Consider the following 22769-nt stretch of genomic DNA (forward strand, 5'->3'; position numbering starts at 1 on the left):
GTAAGCTGCATTATCAAGATACACATCTTAAAAACTGATGAACAAGTTCATTTTTATCTTAATAATACACTGCAAAATTTAAGATACATAGAATTTTTTTTCAGAAAAATATCTTTTTTTTTTTTTTAAGGAAAATTTTGAAATGTTTTCAAAACATTTCTAGGACAGAGCAGTAAAGGTAGGAAATAAGGTACAATGTTATTATAAACCCAGGAATGTATACCACAACTTAATTTACTTCCATCATGAATATTTGGCCTTGAACTTATTTTTTCTTTAGAAAATAAGAATAAAATTGCAAATGAAGCCTATGTTAAGCTATTTCTTAATTGAAAGAAGCTATCCTACAGACAGTTCCTTCCTTCCAGCAGATTTTCATAGTAGGAAACAGAATGATCATTCTTTTGTACAACTATAATAAAGCTTTCAAAAAAAAATTCTGCCACTTTATTATAGCTCATGACTATTAAATTATTTAAGGAATTTACAATGTATACTGGAATATTAATTAGAAGACAATTTAATAAATACTTCCTATATTGTATCAATGTCACATTGTCATCTTCATGGGGACATACAAATATGGTATGTGCATGCAGGCACTACAAAAACCAGAAGATAAGAAATTACTTTTGATCCTCAAGTCCTAATGGTGCCCCCCTCCCATAGGCCATTGGGCTGATGTTCTCATGATGTAAGTATATCTCCCAAATTTGGGGCAGTTTCATGCACCCAAATTTGTTGTGGTTTAGAACGTTTTTTTAAAGCTGAGGCTGATTCTATGAATAATCTTTCGTACTTGAACTTGCTGTGGTGTATTACTTTGGCTTTCTTCCAACATATTCTGTGTCAGGTATCTAGAGCATGGTCTGCAAGACTAGAGTGGCTATACTGGTGAAACCGGATGTAGTCGTTTGTGTTCTGAAATCCTGATATTCGCTGTCCTGCCTTTTTAGCCAAAGTAGGATTGATGGCAATATGACATTGCCGAAATATAGGAAGTATTTATTAAATCGTCTTTTAATTAATATTCCAACATATGTTGTAAATTCCTTCAATAATTTAATAGTAATGTGTTGCCAATGTATAAGTCTTTCTACAAGAATTATTATAACTCATGTTTGGCATTGCTAAGGTTGCATCCAAATACTACTTTTGTATTTTAAGTACTGTATTCGCACACAAATATAATATAGCATAACTGAGAAATTTTCAGAATATCACAGAACACACAGGTTCCAGTATGCCTTATTAGTTAATTGAGTTAAATGAATTATGTGGTTTGCAGAAATCAGTGTGCAAAGATATTTAATTCCGCAGTTGTAAATACTAAATAAGGAAGTGCTTCCCAAAGAAGTACACAAGAATTTAAAGAGGTACATGCAGGTATTCTCAGTAAAGCCACCTCTCACTATAATGAACTCATAAGGACAACAGGAATAGTTTACTATAGCGAACCTATCCGCTATAGTAAACTTTCTTTTTTTATGTATATATATATATATATATATATATATATATATATATATATATTAATGCCAGCACAAGACTTGTTAGCTATTAGCTTTTATGTTATAGGAATTAAATTGGTAGGATAATTAAAATGTTTTGGCCATCTCAAACAGGCAGTTGTTGGAGAGATGAGAACTTTCTTTTTGTGTATGTGGTCACGCTGATTACTGGTTTGGGCAAGCCTAGTGAACTAAAAAAAAAAAAATTGTGATCACGCTATTATCTTTATAAAATCCTTTCCACTTCAACTGGAAAGATGGTTTTCAGATGTATTTCATGTGATGCCATCTTTGGGCATAATTTCTTTAAGAGTACTATCAATTAGGAAGAAAATTCACCTCCAGTTTGTGGAAGTGTACTAAGTAAACTTTGTTATAGAAATAGGTTTGGATTTCATGAAACCTTTGTAACGGAAAGTTATGAACTATCCATATCTTGAACCCAGTAATTTTATTTGGATTGCCAAAGAAATTCCTGATTGTCAAACAATTTGCAAATAGTCATTTCCTGTTGTAGCCAATGTTTCGGAGGCTTGGTTATAAGCAGATGCATAAGAATGCTCATTATCTTATTTTTTAAATCATCTGCTTATCATTTGCTTTTATAAGTAGCGTTCTCAATCATTGAGCCTAATCATTCCAGGCAATTGTAGCTTATTGTGTATATACTTTTAGGTGGTGGATAAATTTCATCACCCACCATGAGACTGCAGCCCTTCTTAGTAGTTAACTGGTGTATCATGAAAAAAAGTATCGCTGGTCGTATCAAATTATCTGACTTAGTTCACTTAAAGTATGAATAATGTGTTTTAAATCTACATTTTTGTGTTTGTAGGATTCATTTTGGTTGCATTCTGCTTGGAATATTAATTCCAGCATTTAGAAGAGCTTTAGAACAGCATAGAGAGCTTAAAAAAAAATTATGTTCAGACTTGAAAAATTCAACTTTTTGCTTGATCGTAAAGAAAACATTATTGATACTTAAATATAAAGAGCTAATAAGCTTCATTTCGGCAACAAAACATTATTTAAATCAAGGGGATATTAAATCCCACATTGTTTTAAAACCGAATAAGATAGTAAACTATAAAGTATCAGCGACCACTAAGCGTCCGCTGAATGCAAGTGACCCTAGCACGTAGTGGAATACCGGAAATCTCGCAGCAAGGTCGGTAAAGTTCTGATCGCTATTCTTAGGTATTTTCCATAATGTAAAAACACATTTCCTAGGAAATGTATGCTGTTATTACATTATGATGGGGAGGTCACTACCCAGACCGGTTTCAGCCTTTTTTGAGGCTTCATCAGTGAGTAGCTAGACCAAGTTAATACCAAAGTGTATAGTGAAAAGAACTTATACTCTGCTATACGAGTTTCCAAACAGGTGCAACCATTAAGTTACTTAAATATAAAGAGCTAATAAGCTTCATTTCGGCAACAAAACATTATTTAAATTAAGGGGATATTAAATCCCACATTGTTTTAAAACCGAATAAGAAACTCGGAGAGTTTCTTGCCGAATATAGTATAGTAAACTATAAAGTATCGGATTTAGCGGACGCTTAGTGGTTGCCGATACTTTATAGTTTACTATACTATACTATGTTTGGCAAGAAACTCTGAGTTTCTTATTCGGTTTTAAAACAATGTGGGATTTAATATCCCCTTAATTTAAATACATATTATTGATATTTAATTTATCAAATCAGTAAATCCTCTAACATGGATCTTTTAACCCCCCTTTTTTTTTTTTGGACGGGGACACTTCATATTCTCACCATCACCAAGGTTGAGTCCATTCTTACAGTATGCTAGATGAGTCTTCATTTCAGATCTGGTTCATTTGTGTATTGTGTCAATATGGTCATTTATGCTAATTTTCAATTTCTTTTCATGATGTAGAACTTCTTGTGCAGCAAGAATCGACTAATGTGGAATCAGTAGAAAAAGAGCCTATAAAAACGTGATCTATTTAGAATAATCAAACATTTAAGTCTTTCTTCTGCATATACTAATATTATGGAAAATGTAAAGGTACATGGCAGGTTTCATTTAGCTTATTTAAAATGGCAAACATGATGTAGCCTTTGACAGCAGTTGACTGACTGTTTTCCCAAACTGTTAGGAATTCTTTTTAATTTAATATCATACTAGAAGTTTTCTATATGAGTGTATTTACTCCCCCTCCATCAGAATAAGTTTTTTTTCCCCTGCTTTCATATTTAGAAAGTGCGGTGAAACAAGACTTAAAGAAATGAGATTTCATCTTCCATTTATGTGCATCAAATGGGCAATTAACAATTATTCCTCCCAAAAGATGGATTTTGTAAATAATTCACTTTTTAATGTTTCTGAATAATGTGGAAAATCAATTCTTCCTTGTTAAGACAACAGTCTCTGGTATAACAACCTGATACCCATCTAGTTTTTGTCTACAGTGGTAATAGAATTTACAAGCAGTATATTGGAGGATGGAGATGTGCCCAATAATAAGACCAACATTTGCCATTCTAGGTTATTTAGTTGACATTTTCAAGCAACCTAAATATTTTTAGGAATGTTTAGGTTGGCTTCATTTATCCATGTACAATTCATATTAAAACTGCCCCCATTACAAATCCTTTATATTCCCTTTTCCCTATTTTCTGCAGTTAAGAGAATCAATTTGGATATTCAAATGAGTAAAAGGATTTACTGAACTTAGCGGGGTTTTTTTTTTTGTTGCAACAAATGTGTCAAACAGAAACAATAATAGTGATTTAACTGTCAAATTTAGAATTTTTCAGTTAGCAAGTATACACATCTCAAATGAGTGGTACTGCCAAATCCGTTAAATCGCAGTGAGATAGCAAAAGCAGCAATATTCAAAATAAATAATACAGCCTCTATTGTAAACTCATTTTTTAGGAAATGATTTTTTAATGAATTCAATCATCATTCCACAAGTGATGAGTAAGTAATACTGTCTGTTGACCTCTATATCCGTTAACTACATATAACAACAATGGTAAAATAAATCAGCTAGCTGCTTTTATAGGGAGTAAGTGAGGCCTTTTGTCTCTATCCAGCTTTTGGAGACTGAGTGGGCAGTTCCGTCTCCACTAGCACTCGGAGATAACTGGCCCAAGACTATCATTAATTATAAGCGGCAACCGATAAAGAGACAGGAAGTCAAGTGCTGCCATCTCTTTATACCTGACCAATAGATGGCATTTTGCCTGAAATAATGTGGATTCTACAGTAGAGTTTCTTGAATTTACAGGACGAAAAAAATGCGCTTACCTATGCCAGAGATCTAGCATGGGAATTGGTCAAAGAAAGGTTTAGAATAAGTTCCTCTAGTCAGTGACTGGACTTGAATTATGTCTTTCTGTGTGCGGCCCAGTGCAGTGATGCAAGCGCCACCTCCACTGCTATGCACAAGGCTCAACTTTGTGGTATATTTGAATTTATTAATTCACAGGTTAAGGCTCAATTTAAGGTAGCAGAACCAGAGTTCAATACTAGAAAAATATTGGTCCCAATGAACTATTTCGAAGCCGGTGCATTGATTGACAGTTTAGTAACTTTTTGCACTTTATTGAATTTCAGGTATCCCCAGTGGTTAAATTCTAAACGAATAAGCTCCGCGGTCCATAAACTAAGGATCATAAATGTGAGTCTATTGCTAGATTGTCACAACATTTTTTTTAATTTTATTTATTTATTCTGGTGGAGTTAGCCATCAGGCCTTCTCTTCCACACCACCAGAAACATTAAATACAGATACAAAATTACAAATTAATATAATACTTCTATCGGGAGGTCCTCGGTTCATTCCCGAGCGCTCCCTTAATTGGCCTGTGTAGCTCAGTGGATGTGGCGTTTGCACACTACCGCGCTAGGCCGCACGAAGGAAGTCTTGGTTTCGAGTCTAGTCGGCGACTAGAGGAAATTTTTCTAAGCCTTTTTTCGACCGGTTCCCGAGTTAGTCGATCTCTGGCACGGGCAAGCAGGTTTTTCCTCCCGGAAACTCGGGTTTTTCGTCCTGTAAACTCAAGAAAATCGACCGTAGAACCCACATTATTTCAGACATTAAATATATTGTGTTAGGGTTAGAGACCACGAGATGGCGGCACATTTGAGCCGTCTCTCTTCACTGCGTACCGCTTAATTAGTGATAGCCTTGGGCCATCTGTCTCTGATTGGGTACCAGTGGAGATTGAACTGCCGACTCAGTCTCCAAAAGTTAGATTGGGCTAAATGGCCTCGCCTACTCCCGTATATACGGGAATAAAAAGGCGTTAGCTGATTTTTTTTTTTTTTTTTTTTTATAATACTTCTAACATATTAAAAGATAATTCAGTTTCAGATAACATTAGGTTATATGAGCGATGAAAAAACCGTAGGAAGTGCGAAACACACGGCACGTGAGCCAAAGAGCTCTGTTCTTCTACAATGTGTTGCAATGATTCTCAATTTTACTTCTAATAATTGCTTCTGCACTTTTGTGAGATTTGGTATCTCTGTGTTCGTAAATTCTCTTTCTGAGCTGCTTCTGTTAGTATTGTTTTGGACCCTTCCTTTAACCACGCTACCGGCCAAGACGTCTATAGACGTTCACGTTATCATGGATGCGAAGTGCTTATTAAAATTGTAATACCATTGTTATAACAATGAAATATATGATGGATACGAAGCGTATGCGGATGCTTATTTGATCCATAACGGCCGTTAAGGTGGTTAATACGTATTAATTCATTTATCCACTCTGATGCTAAGTGAATACCCCGATGTGAAGAATTTGCACCTAGGGACTGTGCCTCTGCACATGTTATACACCCAAACTTTCGTCCTTACAAAATAACCAGTTGTATTTACCTTTGAATGCTATCCACTGGTCAAGTGTCCAGCAAATCAGCAAATGTTTCCTTTTGTTCAACGTATTAATATTATCGCATTGCAAATGATGGGAATTCTGTGGATTCGTTACAGACTTCTTTCTCTTCAGAAACGACACATAAACTGTCATTACAAACTCATTTTGTACTATCACTGTCATCCGAGCTATTTTTCCATTTAAAGAAGGTACCAATGTACTTATCTGTAGTTTAAATAGTAGGCCTACATAAACACAAAAATATTATACGATTTTTTGTTGTGCTTCTCACAATCACGAGCTCTGATAAATAACTGCTAATCTGTCGTGCTATTGTTGGTTGCTGAATGTTGCCAATCCAGAAAAGACAAAATATCGCTACGAGTCTGTCAAAATTCCGCTACACTACGCTGCAATAACGTTTGCTTGTCAATCGCTGCAAGATAACGCATTACAGGAGGCTCCAAACCTCCTCGTCCCTTTCATCACGCATTCGTAATGGCGACTGTTGATATTGACTTTATATACAGATTAATAACTGTAAACAATTGTTGAATAATAGCACAATAATGTAGGCATAATTGCCGTAAAGGGAGAAAAGTCACAAATCAGAAAAATGTTCCGGGTCTGGACCCGCCCTGGCTGAATTTAACCACTAGGTATCACCGCTCACTAAGGACGATTGAGTATAATTATTCACTATACCAGGGTAGTTTGGAGCCTAGCATTTTATCAGTGGGATGTGCCTGTGCGCGCACACACGACTGAATACCAATTGGCAGGAGCGAATGCTGGTCTTGAAATTCACGCTTGCTCTTGTTATCATTCTGGGAGTGAGATGTGTGATTGAAATCTTATTAGCGGAATAATGAATTACTGACCATTTAAAACCTATATATTTAGAAATTTATGTACATTCAATCATACAAATACAATGTTTATTTTACAAATGACATTCTCTTTTTTCAATTTAGCTACTTGAATACAAATTCTACTCTACGGTTCTTCTTTATGAACTGGTCAATAACATCGTCATAAAAAGTTGGTTGTAACTTAATTTCCCCACGCAACACTTGTAAAGGCTGGCTGAAGCTCACTGGCTACAGCTACGTTGACTGCGTATGGCCTGTGTTTAATCAACAGAGTGAGAAGACGCGAAATGGCTATGAGCGCGAATGAAATCACAGTGGTGTTGCGAGGACCTGGAAGCTCCTACAACCGAGCGAGCCAAGATAGCTTTCACTAGACGAGCAAGCATCGGCCTTCGATACACAACGCAAAGCTCAATTATTGTCGCTCAAGCTTAAGACGTCTTCTGTCTACAAAAATAAAAGCCTAAATGGAATGCTTATAAATGCATGCATTTATTAACAAATAAATATTACTCCTTTCTGAATAATGAGCTTGCGCAGCAAGCATGGAGAATTCGCCCCTGCTATTGGCATTCGAAAACATTCTTCTATCACACTAGGAATGCACTCAACCTAGTAACGAATACCGATGAATAATTAAAAAAACAATAAAAAATCTTAGTGATAGTATAGTATGAAGTTTCCGTTAATAATTCATTTGTTTCAATTGAAATTTTGATCTGAGTCGTACGTGAGTAATTCTTATTCAGATAATGGTAAAGTGATTATCGAAAACACAAACTAATTGGCGTACCATAATAGACCATGTTAAAGTCGATAGATAGAAAAGCATGTAGATATTTCTCTCCTCTTTTTAAACGGTGGCGCCAAATAAAATTTTAATACCACTGTCATAATACATTATTTCTTCTTAAAAGCACATTAGCGTTCTCTCAGATAAGATAAGAAATGGAATAAGAGAAACAAAGTTTCAAACATAATTTATTCTTAATATTTGTTTTCAGTTTACATTTAATTTATGATTTGCATATGTATAATATTGAAACCAATAAACAAAAAAAGAAAATTTCTATTCACTTACTATGAGCTATTATATGGAAAATTTTTCATATCTACAATGCAAACGAAAGTACGAATGGATTTCTTTTGGCTGATTGATCAAAATTATGGTTATTGACCAAATTCAGGAAAACAAAAATGCCTAAAATTACCTATTGCCTAAATAACACTCCAGTCCTATTCGAATTCTTCACTAAACTGTCTTCTTCTGGCAAAGTCTTCGAAGATAAGATCAGTACTCATCTCTCTGCTTAACTGTTTCTTCAGTTTCTGTTGTTGAACAATCTTCGCATCTGGAGCTCCTTTTTCTGGAAGTGGACTGACCAATTTAAATGGAACATCAGCCGTCAATTCTCCTCCGATTGCTCCAAGGTATAATCGAACACGAAGCATGTATGAGATAATTATACCAAGGGCATCTGCACCGGCCAGGGTAGATGATGCTAAGTTGGTATCTCCTTCTTTGAGCATACCATCAAGGGCAATTCCGCGTTTGTCCTTGTTGTTTCCCGCTAGGGGAAGAAGATAGAAAACTTTAGATAGCGTTGCTCCTGGGATTATAGGACATCCTTCTCTAGATTCGATGCTAGCCACTGTTTTGCTGTAATGACCATTGACAATTGTCACTTCGGTATTCTGTATCACTGATACTCGTATATTCTTCACTGTTTTCTTTGAAAAATTAGATACCGTTACATTAACTGACATCTTGTCACCATGAAAATAGAATTCTCTATCGAGGGTTACCTCAAGCTGAAGTTTGCCAGGACTGAGTACAAAACCTTTACTTACAATAGAGCTTGGTTGTCTGATGTTGGGTCCAGGATTTGCATACTGAAGTTTTCGTACTGCCATAGCCACTGAACTGCGTTTATGAGGTTTATCTTCTTTATTATCTGCTACAAATAATTTTAATTCATACTCAACACCAAGTGGTCTTCCTTGGTCTTCGGAACTGGGTTGTAATGTTACTGAAGGTGGGGCATTGTCAGGAAGATCAAACGTGAAAGCAAATGCGTTGTTTCCTAATTTACGGAGTAAGCGGCCTTGGAGTTCAGATTTTTCTTCCTTTTCTACAGTAGGGTAGACCTGTTCCAGAGCGAGATATAACTGGCGACTAAAATGTAGCCCCATGACTTCATCTTCTTCTCTTCCATATCGGAATGTTGTTACGATTTGACCAAACACTCTTCTGTCTTTTAGATATTCAGAATCGACCAGGACAACTCCGTCTATAGGTTCACAAAACGAGCCATAATCGCCAAAGTCCCTTTTACCTAAATACACAGTAATCTTGCCATTGGGTGAAGTCTTTTTGAATACTTTAACGGCTACAACAGAAACTAATAGTAGCAAGGAGAGCATTTTCTATTTCACTTTCACTTCACTCACAGAAGAAATAAATCTCTGAGCCTTTTGTTTCCTTTTAAATAGCGCTTATGACATTTAACAGAGTTCACTAATCCATTTACTTCATCACCTGACTTGTATGCCATTTCGTCTGAAAGACGTTGCAGTAAGTTCTTTGGCTTCACCAACAATACACGAATGCTAATCTCTTTAGATGTCAGTTGAATAAATCAATTTTGTTTTATATCCTTTGCAAACTAAACATAATATTTTTTAAATAAGTACTAATTGTTTTTCAGTACAAAGATTTTAAAACAAATAGATATTACAAAGAAAAAGGCCATTACTTTTTTTTTTTAATATCATCGATAGAATCTCTTTTATTCTTTTCTTTAAGATCTCCTAAGAGAGAATCATAGGAATTTTTCTCCCTGAAAATAGACAAACCGATGTATTAATAGTAATATACATAGCTAACATCAATTTATCATAATGGAAAGAAAGCAGAGACTAGGAAAACTAGAATTTAAGAAAATAAAAAGTTAGTAAGAGAAAGAGCGATGTTTACTTCCCTTACGAGAATGAAAACCATCAGAAATCGCACTGATTTTTCTCTCTATTCTCGAAATTCATCCAAAACATGTCTCATTCCATATGCATTTTAGGATTCATGTTATATTGTAGTCTGTTAAGATTTATTTGAAATTATTTTACCAATATGCTGGAATATATGTGTTCTTTTCTCCCATATAATATAATATAATGGGAGAAAAGATTTGTTTGTTTCTAAAGCCGAAAGTGATGTTTTGTTTCTATGGTAACAGTGGATCTACTTACGTCTTCTAGAATAAAGTAAAAGAGACTGTGTACCTGTAAGGTCGGTTAATAAATTTCTACTAGAGCCTTTGAATAGTTAGTAAATAACAATAGTTTAACGCCTTTTATTCCCAAAGCGAGAAGGCAGAGCTCTTCTAAACCCAAAATTTTGAAAATAGTTAGTCTCCATCCTTCAAGACTTTACTGATGGTTAGTACAAGTTATCATTGAATCAAGTTTTTCTGGTGAGAGAAAAAGAGCGTTATCTCCTGTTTTGCATTACTTTTTTTTAAAAAAAAATTCTCACATTCCACTTAACAGTGGAATCTATCTTGATGTTTGGAAATGAGTACATATTCAACCCATTTAAAGAAGAGTTGCAAATCTTTGCAATCTAATTACCTGTTTAGCTGACTTCAGTTCCTCCTAAAGTAATAGAAAATCAGTAGCACTCAACTTCTATGCTATCTTGAATCGGTTCAACTAATGAATGATCACGTGTGAATTCCACCACTGTCGATCAACAGGAAATCTTTTGTTTCTTACCCTCCTTCCGTTGAACAAATGCCGTGGTTGTAGAATCTTTTGTGCTTGCTCTTAATATCTTTAAGGCATAATGGCTTATTAAGTGACTCTCCTGACTTCTGCAGTTAGGTAGCCAGCTTCTTCTCTTCACTCACATTATGTGTCATGATAGATTCATTTTTATCCCCAAACTTCGCTACTATTTTTTGTGTTTCACATGGCCTTATTCTTTCACTTACTCTTTCACTCCTGTATATCAACTATCTTCTCCAGTTTACTGCAGATCCAATAAATGGTTCTGCTAATCAGTGGCATAGCTAAAGTTTTTGTCTCCTGGGGCGGTCCCTGAGTTTGTCGCCCCTCTCAATACACACCAAAAATACTATAGTCCGTCCACAGTATAAAGAGCTGTAGTTGAAAAGCTGCCAAGAAGAGTCCATTCATGTTGAAGGGGGGAAAGAAATAAGGCGATGTACGAATTGGTCACCAACACGCGAATTTACGTGCTTTATACATAAAATTTTCCAACTGTTATACAAGCAAAATAGTTATCACTTTAAAAACTACAATGATCATAAAAGAGAAGTTAATTTTTCGACGTGTAATAATAAACAACCCATCCCACAAGACGGATTAATTACCCTATAATCGGAATGGATTTTCCTTCTTTTCACATGTGCAGACGTGTCGAAGGGTCCCGAATCTGTGGGCGTACTATACAAAAATTCAAAGCGAAGTACAGTATAGGGAAATAAATTAAAACACTATGTTTATGCTTATTTTAGTTGTAAGTAGTATTTTAAAAACTAATTATTAATTAAGTAAAAAAAATTACTAAGTTAGCATAAATAAAAGAATCGTCGAAAAATAAAATCGTGTCTCACTTGAAAAGTGTCGCCTGGGGCGAATCTCCCCCTCCACCCTACCCTAGCTATGCCACTGCTACTAATGGCAATACAATTTATTCTTCTTTTCTCGTTTAATGACTTATATAAATTACCAAACTTGCAGAATATCAACTTCTACATTTTAAATTCTGATTTCCAAATCATTCTTCAAGGGGGAGGTAGGGGATCTGATATATTATTAATTTCAATTCCAGTAAAACTCAATCATTTTATTTATCACTAAAAAAAAGAAATAAAATATCCCTACTGCGTTCCTGGCAGTTGCCCTCCGATTTACGTATGATATTTTTAGCGGTTGTGAAACATACGACCAAATATATGAAATTTATTATAAAGAAATGAAAGGCCTGTCTGAAAAGTTCTCGTCTTCGACCATAGATGGCAACACTATCGGCAACATTTTTTTTTCTAAGTTGGTATATATGTCATAAACATCGATGTGAAATTGCAATCGATTCTATCAAGTAGTTTGTTTTATACAGCTGTCTGAAGCAAAAGTGTTGTCTCTATCCCTCGAAATGGATAAAATTGAGTATCGTGCGGTTATAAAATTCTTTGTAAAAAAAAGTTTAACAACAAAAGAAATTCATTTGAAGTTCATAAAATTCGAAGTTCGTTTTCGATAATTAAGAAATGGACTGCCGAGTTTAAACATGAGCCGTACCAGCCTTGAAGATGATCCACGTGAAGGATGTCCAAAAAGTGTAACAACACCAGAAATCATTGACCAAGTGCATGATGTGGTATTGGATGACCGGCGAGTCCAAGTGCGTGAAATTGTCGAGACTATAGGCATTTCAAAATAAAAATGTAGGAGATATTTTGCATGAAGAATTGCAAATGAAAAAGCTTTGCGCCAGATGGGTGCCACACTTGCTCACAGCAGATCAAAAACGCACTCTCATGAAAATCTCTGAACAGTGCTCGGAGCGTTTTAAAAAGAATAAAACTGATTTTATGCATCGATTTATTGCTATGGATGCGATTTGGATTCACCATTACACACCAGAATCCCAAACAGCAGCCAAAACAGTGGACAGAAGCTGATTGTTCAGCTTCAAAGAAGACCAAGTTGGTTCCAATGCCAGGAAAGGTCATGGTGTTTTGGTACTAAAGGCATTTTGTTTATTAGTTATATTGAAAAGGGTGAAACATTAACCGGGGAATAATATTCCGATCTTTTAACCAGACTAGACGAAAAAATTCGCCAGAAAAGACCCGGTTTGCAGAATAAAAAAATCATCTTTCATCAGGAAAATGCACCTGTCCACAAAAGTGTTTTGGCAATATGAAAATTAAGGGATCTGCACTACGAATTGTTGGAACATCCACCCTATTACCCAGATTTGGCTCCCTGACACCACTATCTCTTCCCAAAACTAAACCTCTTCCTCACTGGTCTGCATTTTTCTTCGAATCAAGAAGTCATTACAGCTGTATGGGGTATTTTGCATATCTTACTGAGAACCACTAGAGGGTTGGGATAATGGCGCTGGAGCATCGCTGGAATGAATGTATTAGTCTTAAGGGAGATTGTGTTGAAAAATAAAAAATAATTTTGAAATTAATAAATTTGTTTTTCATTGTTAGGCTGAGAACTTTTCAGACCACCCTCGAAGCTCAGTGGAAGTGGCGCTTAGGCGCCTCAAAGTTCTTTGACCGGTTCCCGAGTGAGTCAATCTCAGGCACGGGCAAGTTGGTTTTTCTCCCGGAAACTCGGGTTTTTCATCCCGTAAACTCAAGAAAATCGACCGTAGTATCCACATTATTTCAGACAGTAACATATCCTTTTAGGGTTAAGTACCAAGAGACGGCAGCACTTGTTTGCCAGTCTCTTCATCAGTGGCTGCCTATAATTATTGATAGACAATGGCCAGCTATCTCTGATTGGCTACCGCTGGAGATTGAACTGCCAACTCACTCTCCAAAAGCTAGAGAGGGTTTAAAGACCTCGCCTACTCCCTATAAGGGAATAAAAGGTGTTATCTGATTTATTATTTTTTTAATATAAAGAAATGAAATAAATTTTGTACTAATAAACGTTTATTATTTATTTAGTTTGTATGCATCAGTACTTCTGATTTTATAATATTGTCCATGGAATATCGACTCGTGTTTTACGAGAATGTGTGGGGGTAACTGACAATGTCTTTGACTGTTTAGGTCTCAACTCGGGCAAAATAATTCCTTTGCATGAAGGAGGATCGATTCTGTGTTTTCAAAGTATAGATCAATCATTATCTCAGGAGTCGTAAAAGTACTGGAAAATTTGGTCAAAAAAAAGAGAATTCAGGAATGGGTGTATAAGAATTATACCTTATGAGGCTTGTGAAGGGTCAATCATGCCTTAGTAATCTACTAACTTTTTATAAGAGAGAGAGAGAGAGAGAGAGAGAGAGAGATTAGATAAAGGGAAATGGTTACTCGATGATACTGCTGGATTTTGCAAAGGCGTTTGACAGGATACCACATAGAACTGTTACTCAAACTGCCATAAATGGAAATGGATATGAAACCTGATATGGATAAAAGGGTGGCTGATGGACAGATATCAGAAAATAGTATATGGAAGAGCAGAATCCAGGACTAGTGATGTTCCCTTGGGCTCTTTGCTTAGATCACTGCTGTTTAATTTGTACTTAAATGATATAGGAAATAATTTGATGGAAAATATTAAGTTGTTTGCTTATGATTCATAATAGTTAATCAAGCGTGTAGGCTGACTATATGGACAAAACATGGATGTCAATTTATTGTGGAAAAGTGTAAAGTTATGCATCTGGGGATAAAAAGTTTTACAGGCCGTGCCACACTCAGGGAATTGAGCTCCACGAAAATGATGACGTCAGATATTTGGGGGTAGTAGTAGTAGATAGAAAGTTGAAGTTTAGAGGACATATTTGCTAAAGTAGCCAGGGTAGTTCACGCCTTTACTTGGTTATTGAAGAACATTAACAGCCACAGATAAGGGAGTTATCATTATTTTTTATAATCTTTGATGCGACCACATTTCGATTACTGTGCTCAGGTGTGGTCACCTGAGTTTTTTTGGGGGAAGAGGAATGGTGGAAAGGATCCAGAAGCGAGTGATCAAGATGGTGGGTGATCTGTGGAATACTCCCTGTGAGAATAGATTGAGGGTTTATGGGTTGCAAAAGTTGGTTGTATGGCGACACATAGGGATATGATAGAAACATTTAAGTTACTTAAGTCAACTTTCTATCAAATGGCTTCATTTGACTTTCATTTATAAAGCATTCATTAGGTGTAGAATCCCTTGCCCCTTCTGCTCAGAGGAAATCACTCATATTCTACTCTCTTATGTGCAAGTAATTTCTGAATGTATTGTGAAAATTTTAAAACCCTCTGTTTTTTTTTTTTTTTGTCCTGTCAGAAAAAGGAAAAAGGATGTTATAGGATTGAATACAAAGGAAATACTTAGCTAGAGGGAACAGTACAGGAAGTCATCCCTGGAAGTTGAAAATAAAAGTGTGGTTCGAATGGGAGTGAGGACTAGATTTTTCGCTTCGAAAGTGGTGGATGAATGGAATGAGGTGCCTGAGTCGGTTGTGAGTGCTTTATGTGGTTATTTTGGATCTCCTAAGATGAGACTTAGGACTCTATGGAGATGTCCTTGCAATAATAATAATACTTGTTTATCAGTGATTTTACCATCCATATTATAAATAACAATTGCAATGTTAGAATTAAGGTGAATAAACGAGAGTTATTATAACGTTTTTTTTTTAATCTGCCAAAGCTTTACAACTTTCGGTAAACCTAAATAAATATGACTGTCTAACACTATCAAAAATATGAAATATAAAATATTATGCGACCGTTAATCTAACTATCAAAATTTCCTTAGTGAGGCCATAAAAGACGCTAACTAGAACTATATGGTTAATATATTCAATACTCAGTTTTGTTTGTTTATTTCTGTGTGCGTATGTGCACATGAAGATGCCTTGGTGACTGACAATATTGGCTTAATAATTAAATAAAATTTAGTTAATTAATATTACTAGACGTTTGTTTCTTCCATAAGATTACAGGAAAATGTGAGCGATTAATATTTTTCTTCACTGTGTAACATTTGGTTGTTAACTGTGTAACATTCACTGTGTAACAAATATATATATATATATATATATATATATATATATATAAACCTATATGCAGGGTGATTATAAAATAACGTCAAGTGTTCAGATCCCTCTAGCGAGTAATGTATTGGACGAAACACACCAATATTCGGTAGACGTAAACAGTGGAACATGGGGATTCGATTTAACGAAAAAAATAGTACCAAAAGTCACCAACAGGGGAAATTTTGGCGCTGCCTAATTAATTTTAGTAGGTGTAACTAATGAATGACTAAATGGCAAATGAGAGACAGCACACATCAATTTCATGACGTTTATTGTTAATTACAAATGAGGTTCAATATGACCACCATTCTGATGTTCCAGGAACTGCATATGGTACACGACATTTTCCACAGTGGCTCGCAACATATCGGAATTGATTTGTCTCACGTGTAACGTTATTTGATCTTTCAAAGTTGGAATATCGGATACATGTCCTTGATACATAATGCTTTTAAGAAATCCCCACAGCCAAAAGTCACAAGGATTGAGATCAGGTGATCTCGGTGGCCATGGCGTGGGAAATGCACGACTAATGATTCTTCTGTCAGAGAAATGTTGTCGCAAAACACGCTGCACCTGAAGTCCGATGTGGGGGTGGTGCACCATCCTGCATGAAGTTCGTCGAATCGAGTCATCCTCTTTGCTGCAGTTGTGGAACCACAAAGTTCTGTAGCATATTGGCATACCTGTTTGCCAATATGCATTATGAATTATAATCACCCGGAACAGGTCACTGGTCAATTTTGGCGATTTTCCTCGTAAAAGTATGAACCGATGATAAAAGATGCCGTAAATCCGCACCACACTGTGACTTTGGGCGAGTGGATAGGCATCTGCAGACACACGTGCGGATTAGTTGCAGCCCAAATGCGACAGTTGCGTGTGTTAATATCGCCGTTCAAATAAAAGTGCACTTCGTCACTCCATAAAATCTGCCATGGCCATGCATCATCCACTTCCATGCGCGCTAAGAATTTCAAAGATGTCGATTCATGTGGTCACATCACGAAGGCGTAATTCTTGAACATGACTGATTTTATGGGGGTAAAACTTCAACATCTGATGTAGGATTTTCCACACCGTTGTGTATGAGATCCGTTTGCCGGAATATTGCTCGTGCACTGCTGGTACGCTGCACATTCGTCATCTCCTGTTCCACAATAGTAGTTGCATCTTGTTCAACTTGTTGATGATCGATTTGTTTGCGTCCTCTACCTATCTGCACTGCTAGAGTTCCAGTAGTTTCAAATCGCCGAATCAGTTTTCGTAAGTTTGTTACGCTAATCGATCCTTTTCGTAAATTTTTCATATGCCGAAAATCACGAAGACAAGCACTAGCATTATTGTTCCGCTGATAATAGAGTTTGACTAACAGAGCACGCACGCGTAAGGTAAGAGGCATCGAAAAGCAGTTCGTCTACGAATGATAAGAAATCTCACAGGCTTTCCTTTTATTGCATGATCGCTCACAAGAAACGCGATAATACAAATTAATGCATTTTACTCGGTAATTAGCGCCAAAATTTCCCATGTTGGCGACTTTTGGTACTATTTTTTTTTTTGTTAAATCGAATCCCCATGTTCCACTGTGTACGTCTACCGAATATTGGAGTTTTGTCCAATACACTACTCGCTAGAGGGCTCTGAACTCTGAAAATTCCCTGTGACGTTATTTTATAATCACCCTGTATATAATATATATATATATACTCCTATTTCCCAAGTAAGGAAACAGACAAGTCAAGTTTGCTCCTGCACGTAGTGCAAGTCTGAGGCAACTCGTGGTAAAGGTGGATTAAGCTCTGATAACTTTCCTTAGTATTTTTCCCTTAATGTAAAGCATGCGGAGATGTATGATGCTATGCATTAAAGGCAATGGTCACTACCCATACCGGTTTTGACCTTTATTGAGGTCTCGTCAGTGGGAGCCAGACCTAACAATGCTAAGGTTGAAGTAATGCAGAGCTTATGAATTTTACCTAAACAAGTTGCCACAAGGTGCTTTGACCTTATTAAATAAAATCTCAGGATGAGAGATAGATGTAGAAAGTTTTTTTTTAACTTGAGTATATTATGTATTCAAGATACCAAGTAATTTTATATAAACTTGGTTTTTAATCCTATTTCCCAAGTAAGTTGCTATTATGTATTCAAGATACCAAGTAATTTTATATAAACTTGGTTTTTAATCCCATTTCCCAAGTAAGCAACTTACTTGGGAAATGTAATTGTATATATATATATACAATTACTTGGTATATATATATATATATATATATATATACCCTGGAGGTGTCTAATAATAATAATAATATTATGTGGAGTTTTACACCACATAATATAATATTAATATTTGACAATGAGTTAGACTGAAAGGCTAAGGAAGTCGATTTTTAATTTTCATAAGTACGAATACAGTATTATTAAGGTCAATATTCACATTAATATTATTATTTAATTATTACGACACGGTGATCCTAATTTTAGGATCACCTGCGAATATTAATAATTAATATCAATATTAAATGGGACATTAATATTACCGAATATTTAATTTAATTCCCAGTTGAAAAATATTTTTGAAATGTTTTATCGAGAACTTAAGCAATATTTCAGAAAACTGAAGTATGAATTATGAAGATAATGTTCATTTATGTGAACGCTAACCTTGAATTTTAGGATCATCTGACATTGATATTTTGATAAATGTGGATGCTTAAAGAACTGAACTGAAGCGACACATACCGAGAAATTAGTCTGACGAAAATAATGAAGCCTTATTCTATCTTCTGCTAGATTCAGTGAGGCTTCTCTTAACTGGATTTTGCCGTAAACAGCTTTAGCTTCGTGTGCATAAAATAAGATTGCGTTTGTCAAATGCCATATACGAAAGTAAGTAAGTTTGTCACTGTGTAATTTAATAGTAGAACATACGACTTTGAAATACTTTGACCGATTTATGTTGAATCTTATTTCGTTTAATTTAATTTTATTAAATTAAACGAAGAAATTATAGATTCTATATTGTGATTTACATGGCTTTGAGTTTTATATTTTAATTTACATAATTATATAGCTGGCTCCATTTTAGTAAGCAATATTAAAGTGTTTAACTTTATGGGAATTGAAAGAAATAGATTTAGAGTTTGAGCAATCAGCAATTTTTCCTAGAAAATAAATTTCTAGGAAAAACTTGAAAAAACTGATTTTTACATACTCATTTGCACTGATTGATTGATTCCCAGTTTAGTGGTCGATTAGTAGAGCCTCTACTAATGACTCACGTAAAAAGTTAGCAAGTTTGCACTCGGTTAGTAGTTGGAAGGGAATCAATTGTTCGATGCTGTTGGCACACTCTCCCTCGATTAGTCTTTGGACTCCGTGGAGGTGTCACATAATAATAATAATAATAATAATAATAATAATAATAATAATAATAATAATAATAATAATAAACTACTAAATGCATGCTGCTCTATTAATTATATCCGTAAAGTGTAAATTTTATCAATAGCCAAACACAACTTAGTAACAAAAGCCGCATTTTTTTTTTTTTTTAATAATAATAATAATAATTTTTTTTTTTCTCAGATAAATTACATACATGATATGAACACAATTATGCATAACAAATACTTTCTCATACATAAAGTTTTTTAAATAATAACAGTAACTGTTTACAACGTATATTATTATAATATTCATAATGATGATTATTACAGATGTTTCTTTGCAATTTTACACTCTATATATACAATATCAATGGATATAATCACTCTATATTGAATAATTTTGTTACAGTTATTACATACACATACATTTGATTACATATGATACATCACTTATATTTGTTTACATATGATATTTACATTACATACATTTGTTTACATATAATACATACATTACATACATTGGTTTACATGTGATAACGTACATTACATGCATTTGATTACATATGATATATCTTGGATGAGAACTAATTTCTTTGCTTTCATCCTCGAAGCTTATATGTAAGCTTATCTGAGGATGACACCAGTTGGTTATTATTTATTGTTTTTTTTGCTGTGTTGGGAAGCAACGAAATCTATGATTGAGAAATTTGCGCGCGTGCAGACACACCCACCCACCCACACCCACACCCACACCCACCCACACACACACACAATAACTTGGAATGTATTGATACGTAGCTGAACTGGAAGCCTGAACGAATATATTGTGTTTCATTAAATTTGTATGGTATTTTGGGTGCGTGTTTCTTGTTCGTAGTATGGCCTTACAGCTCTTTTCAGGCAATTGTAGTTTGTAAGGTTTCTGTATTCGATAGGTAATTTGTTTATCATATCTGGGATGTAGAAGTTTTTACACTATTAGAATAATAATAATAATAATAATAATAATGATGATAATAATAATAATAATAATAATAATAATAATGATGATAATAATAATAATAATAATAATAATAATAATGATGATAATAATAATAATAATAATAATTTTTTTTTAAACATTTTATTATGTCTCAGTATAAATTACATACAATAATAATATTTACAATATTTACAATAAGGTTTATACAGAATTTTTGAATTTAGAATATAATAATAATAATAATAATAATAATTTTTTTTTTTTTTTTTTTTTATAAACGACTTATTTGTTTTTGTTTTTACAATGAAAATGATAAGGTTTACTATCACACAGAGTATCTGCACACACAATGAAAAACATATTATCTTTTCTATACAGTGCGAAAATTCGATATACAAAATGCAGAGTACATTTTATAAATATGAATATACATTTTTTTAAACTAGCTAAATATGGATTGGCACCAATGTGCACACAATTCACGATACAATCAGTAATGCAGCATACACACACAATTCAATAATAATAATAATTTTTTTTTTTTTTACATTTTATTATGTCTCAGTATAAGTTAAATACAATAATAATATTTAGAGTATTTACAATAAGGATTATACAGAATTTTTTTTTTTTTATGTCTCAGATGAATTGCATACATAGTTGCTGTAGTAATTATATGTATATAATATTTATAACGCATTACAAGTGTGTATAACAGATACTTGCACGTTAGTAATTTTCTTCCTCGAAGCTTAGCAGAGCTTATCTGAGGAAGATAATAGATGACAGAGGGTGGTGGTTTCATGGTTGTGTTCCTATAGTGGTCACAAGCCAGGTGTTGATATTACTGTTTGTTGGTACGTGCTTGAAAGACTTCGACTGCTATTACAGTTTAACTTTTTTTTTTTTTTTTTTTGTGCAAATAGGGTTGGATTTAGACATGGTGTGTTTGTTTCTTTGTGTTCTTGTAGTGGTAGTTTTTTGAGAGGGGGGGGGTTGTCGTAGGTTTGTGTGTGTGTGTGTATGTGTGGTGGGGGAGAGAGAAACAGGAATTGCTCTAATTTTCATTCTCGCTATAATATTTATATAGTGCCTGTTTCAGCTCTCTGTATGTTCCTAAGTTTCTGTTGTCGAACGGCAGTTTGTTTATCATGTCAGGTACGTAGAAGTTTCGGGTGGCTTTGCCGTTGTGATTGTTGTACTTGTATGTTATGTAGTTTGTTGACTGTGGTCTTGTTATTTGATATGTTGTTCTGGTTACTCTATATGTTGGGCTGTAGTAGTGTTTTAACATGACTGTGTAGTGGCGTAAGTGTTTCACCTTAAATATTTTGTGTTTTGTCCATGCTTCCTGCATAAGAGTGGGTTGTTCCCAGAATATCAGTTTTATCATTTTATCTTGCAACCATTGTAGCCTGTTAAGTCTGTAGTCTGCGCAGAATGCGTATGATGTGATTGCATATCTTAAAATGTTTTCACATAATGCTTTATAGATTAGTATTTTTATGTGGGTTGGGGCAATGTCTTTTAATCTGTATAGTTTGCTTGCTGTTATCCTAAGCTTGGTATGTAGGTAGTTTGTATGGCTATTCCAACTTTGATCTGCATCGAAGTGAAGTTCAAGGTAGCGTGTTGTTTTCACCTGTGTGATGGTTGTGATTTTAGGTTCTGCACTTTGTGTATAGGAGGATGAATGTTTGATAGTGAGATATTTAGTTTCTATGGGCAGGGTTTGGGGGTTTTTGAATATCATTAGCTTTGTTTTTCCAGGGTTTATATATATGCCGTTTTCGGTTAACCAGTTAGTGATTTGATTGATGTCGTGTTGCATATTTTTGTAAGCGATTTTTACAGTGTTGTGAATGGATACTATGGCAGTGTCGTCTGCATACTGGAAGATTTTACTTTTTAGGGGGAGTTGGCTTATGTCGTGTGTGTATATGTTAAATAGAATGGGAGATAGGACAGCTCCTTGCGGTACTCCACAGGTTACATGTACCTCTTTGCTGTGTGCTGATCCTATACGTGTGATGTGCTTTCTGTTTTTCGTGTATGCTTTAAACCACTGGAGTAGACGACCTCCAATTCCGATATGGGTAAGTTTCGTTAACAAGGTTTTATGTGTTAGTGTGTCAAATGCTTTTGTTAGGTCAATGAATACCACTAATGTTATTCTGTTTTTATCCAATGCAGCGTTTATTAGATCTGTGAAATCTTCCAGGAGTGTTGCTGTTCCTTTATTTTTTTGAAAGCCATATTGTGTTTTGGGTATGATTTGAAATTTTTCAACGTATGTGGAGAGTTTCTGATGTACAATGCGCTCCATGATTTGGTTGATTACAGGC

The 22769-nt window shown here is 34.8% G+C and overlaps 1 protein-coding gene across 1 annotated transcript; it reads right to left on the reverse strand.

Annotated features, from left to right (window-relative positions):
• Positions 1-8477: 8477 nt before the first annotated feature.
• On the reverse strand, positions 8478-9665 carry Arr2 (arrestin 2). Its single transcript, XM_090409319.1, has one exon. It carries the CDS (start codon positions 9663-9665, stop codon positions 8478-8480), a length of 1188 nt encoding a protein of 395 aa, XP_090265445.1.
• Positions 9666-22769: the final 13104 nt, after the last annotated feature.

This window comes from Typopeltis vanoorti, chromosome 19, assembly GCF_054136105.1.
Source record: "Typopeltis vanoorti isolate ZY-2024b chromosome 19, IOZ_Tvanoo_1.0, whole genome shotgun sequence".
Classification (NCBI taxonomy): Eukaryota; Metazoa; Arthropoda; class Arachnida; order Uropygi; family Thelyphonidae; genus Typopeltis; species Typopeltis vanoorti.

What these genes read in the sequence shown, in the direction of transcription:
- Arr2 (XM_090409319.1), bottom strand. Translation starts at nt 9,665, where the DNA reads ATGCTCTCCTTGCTACTATTAGTTTCTGTTGTAGCCGTTAAAGTATTC.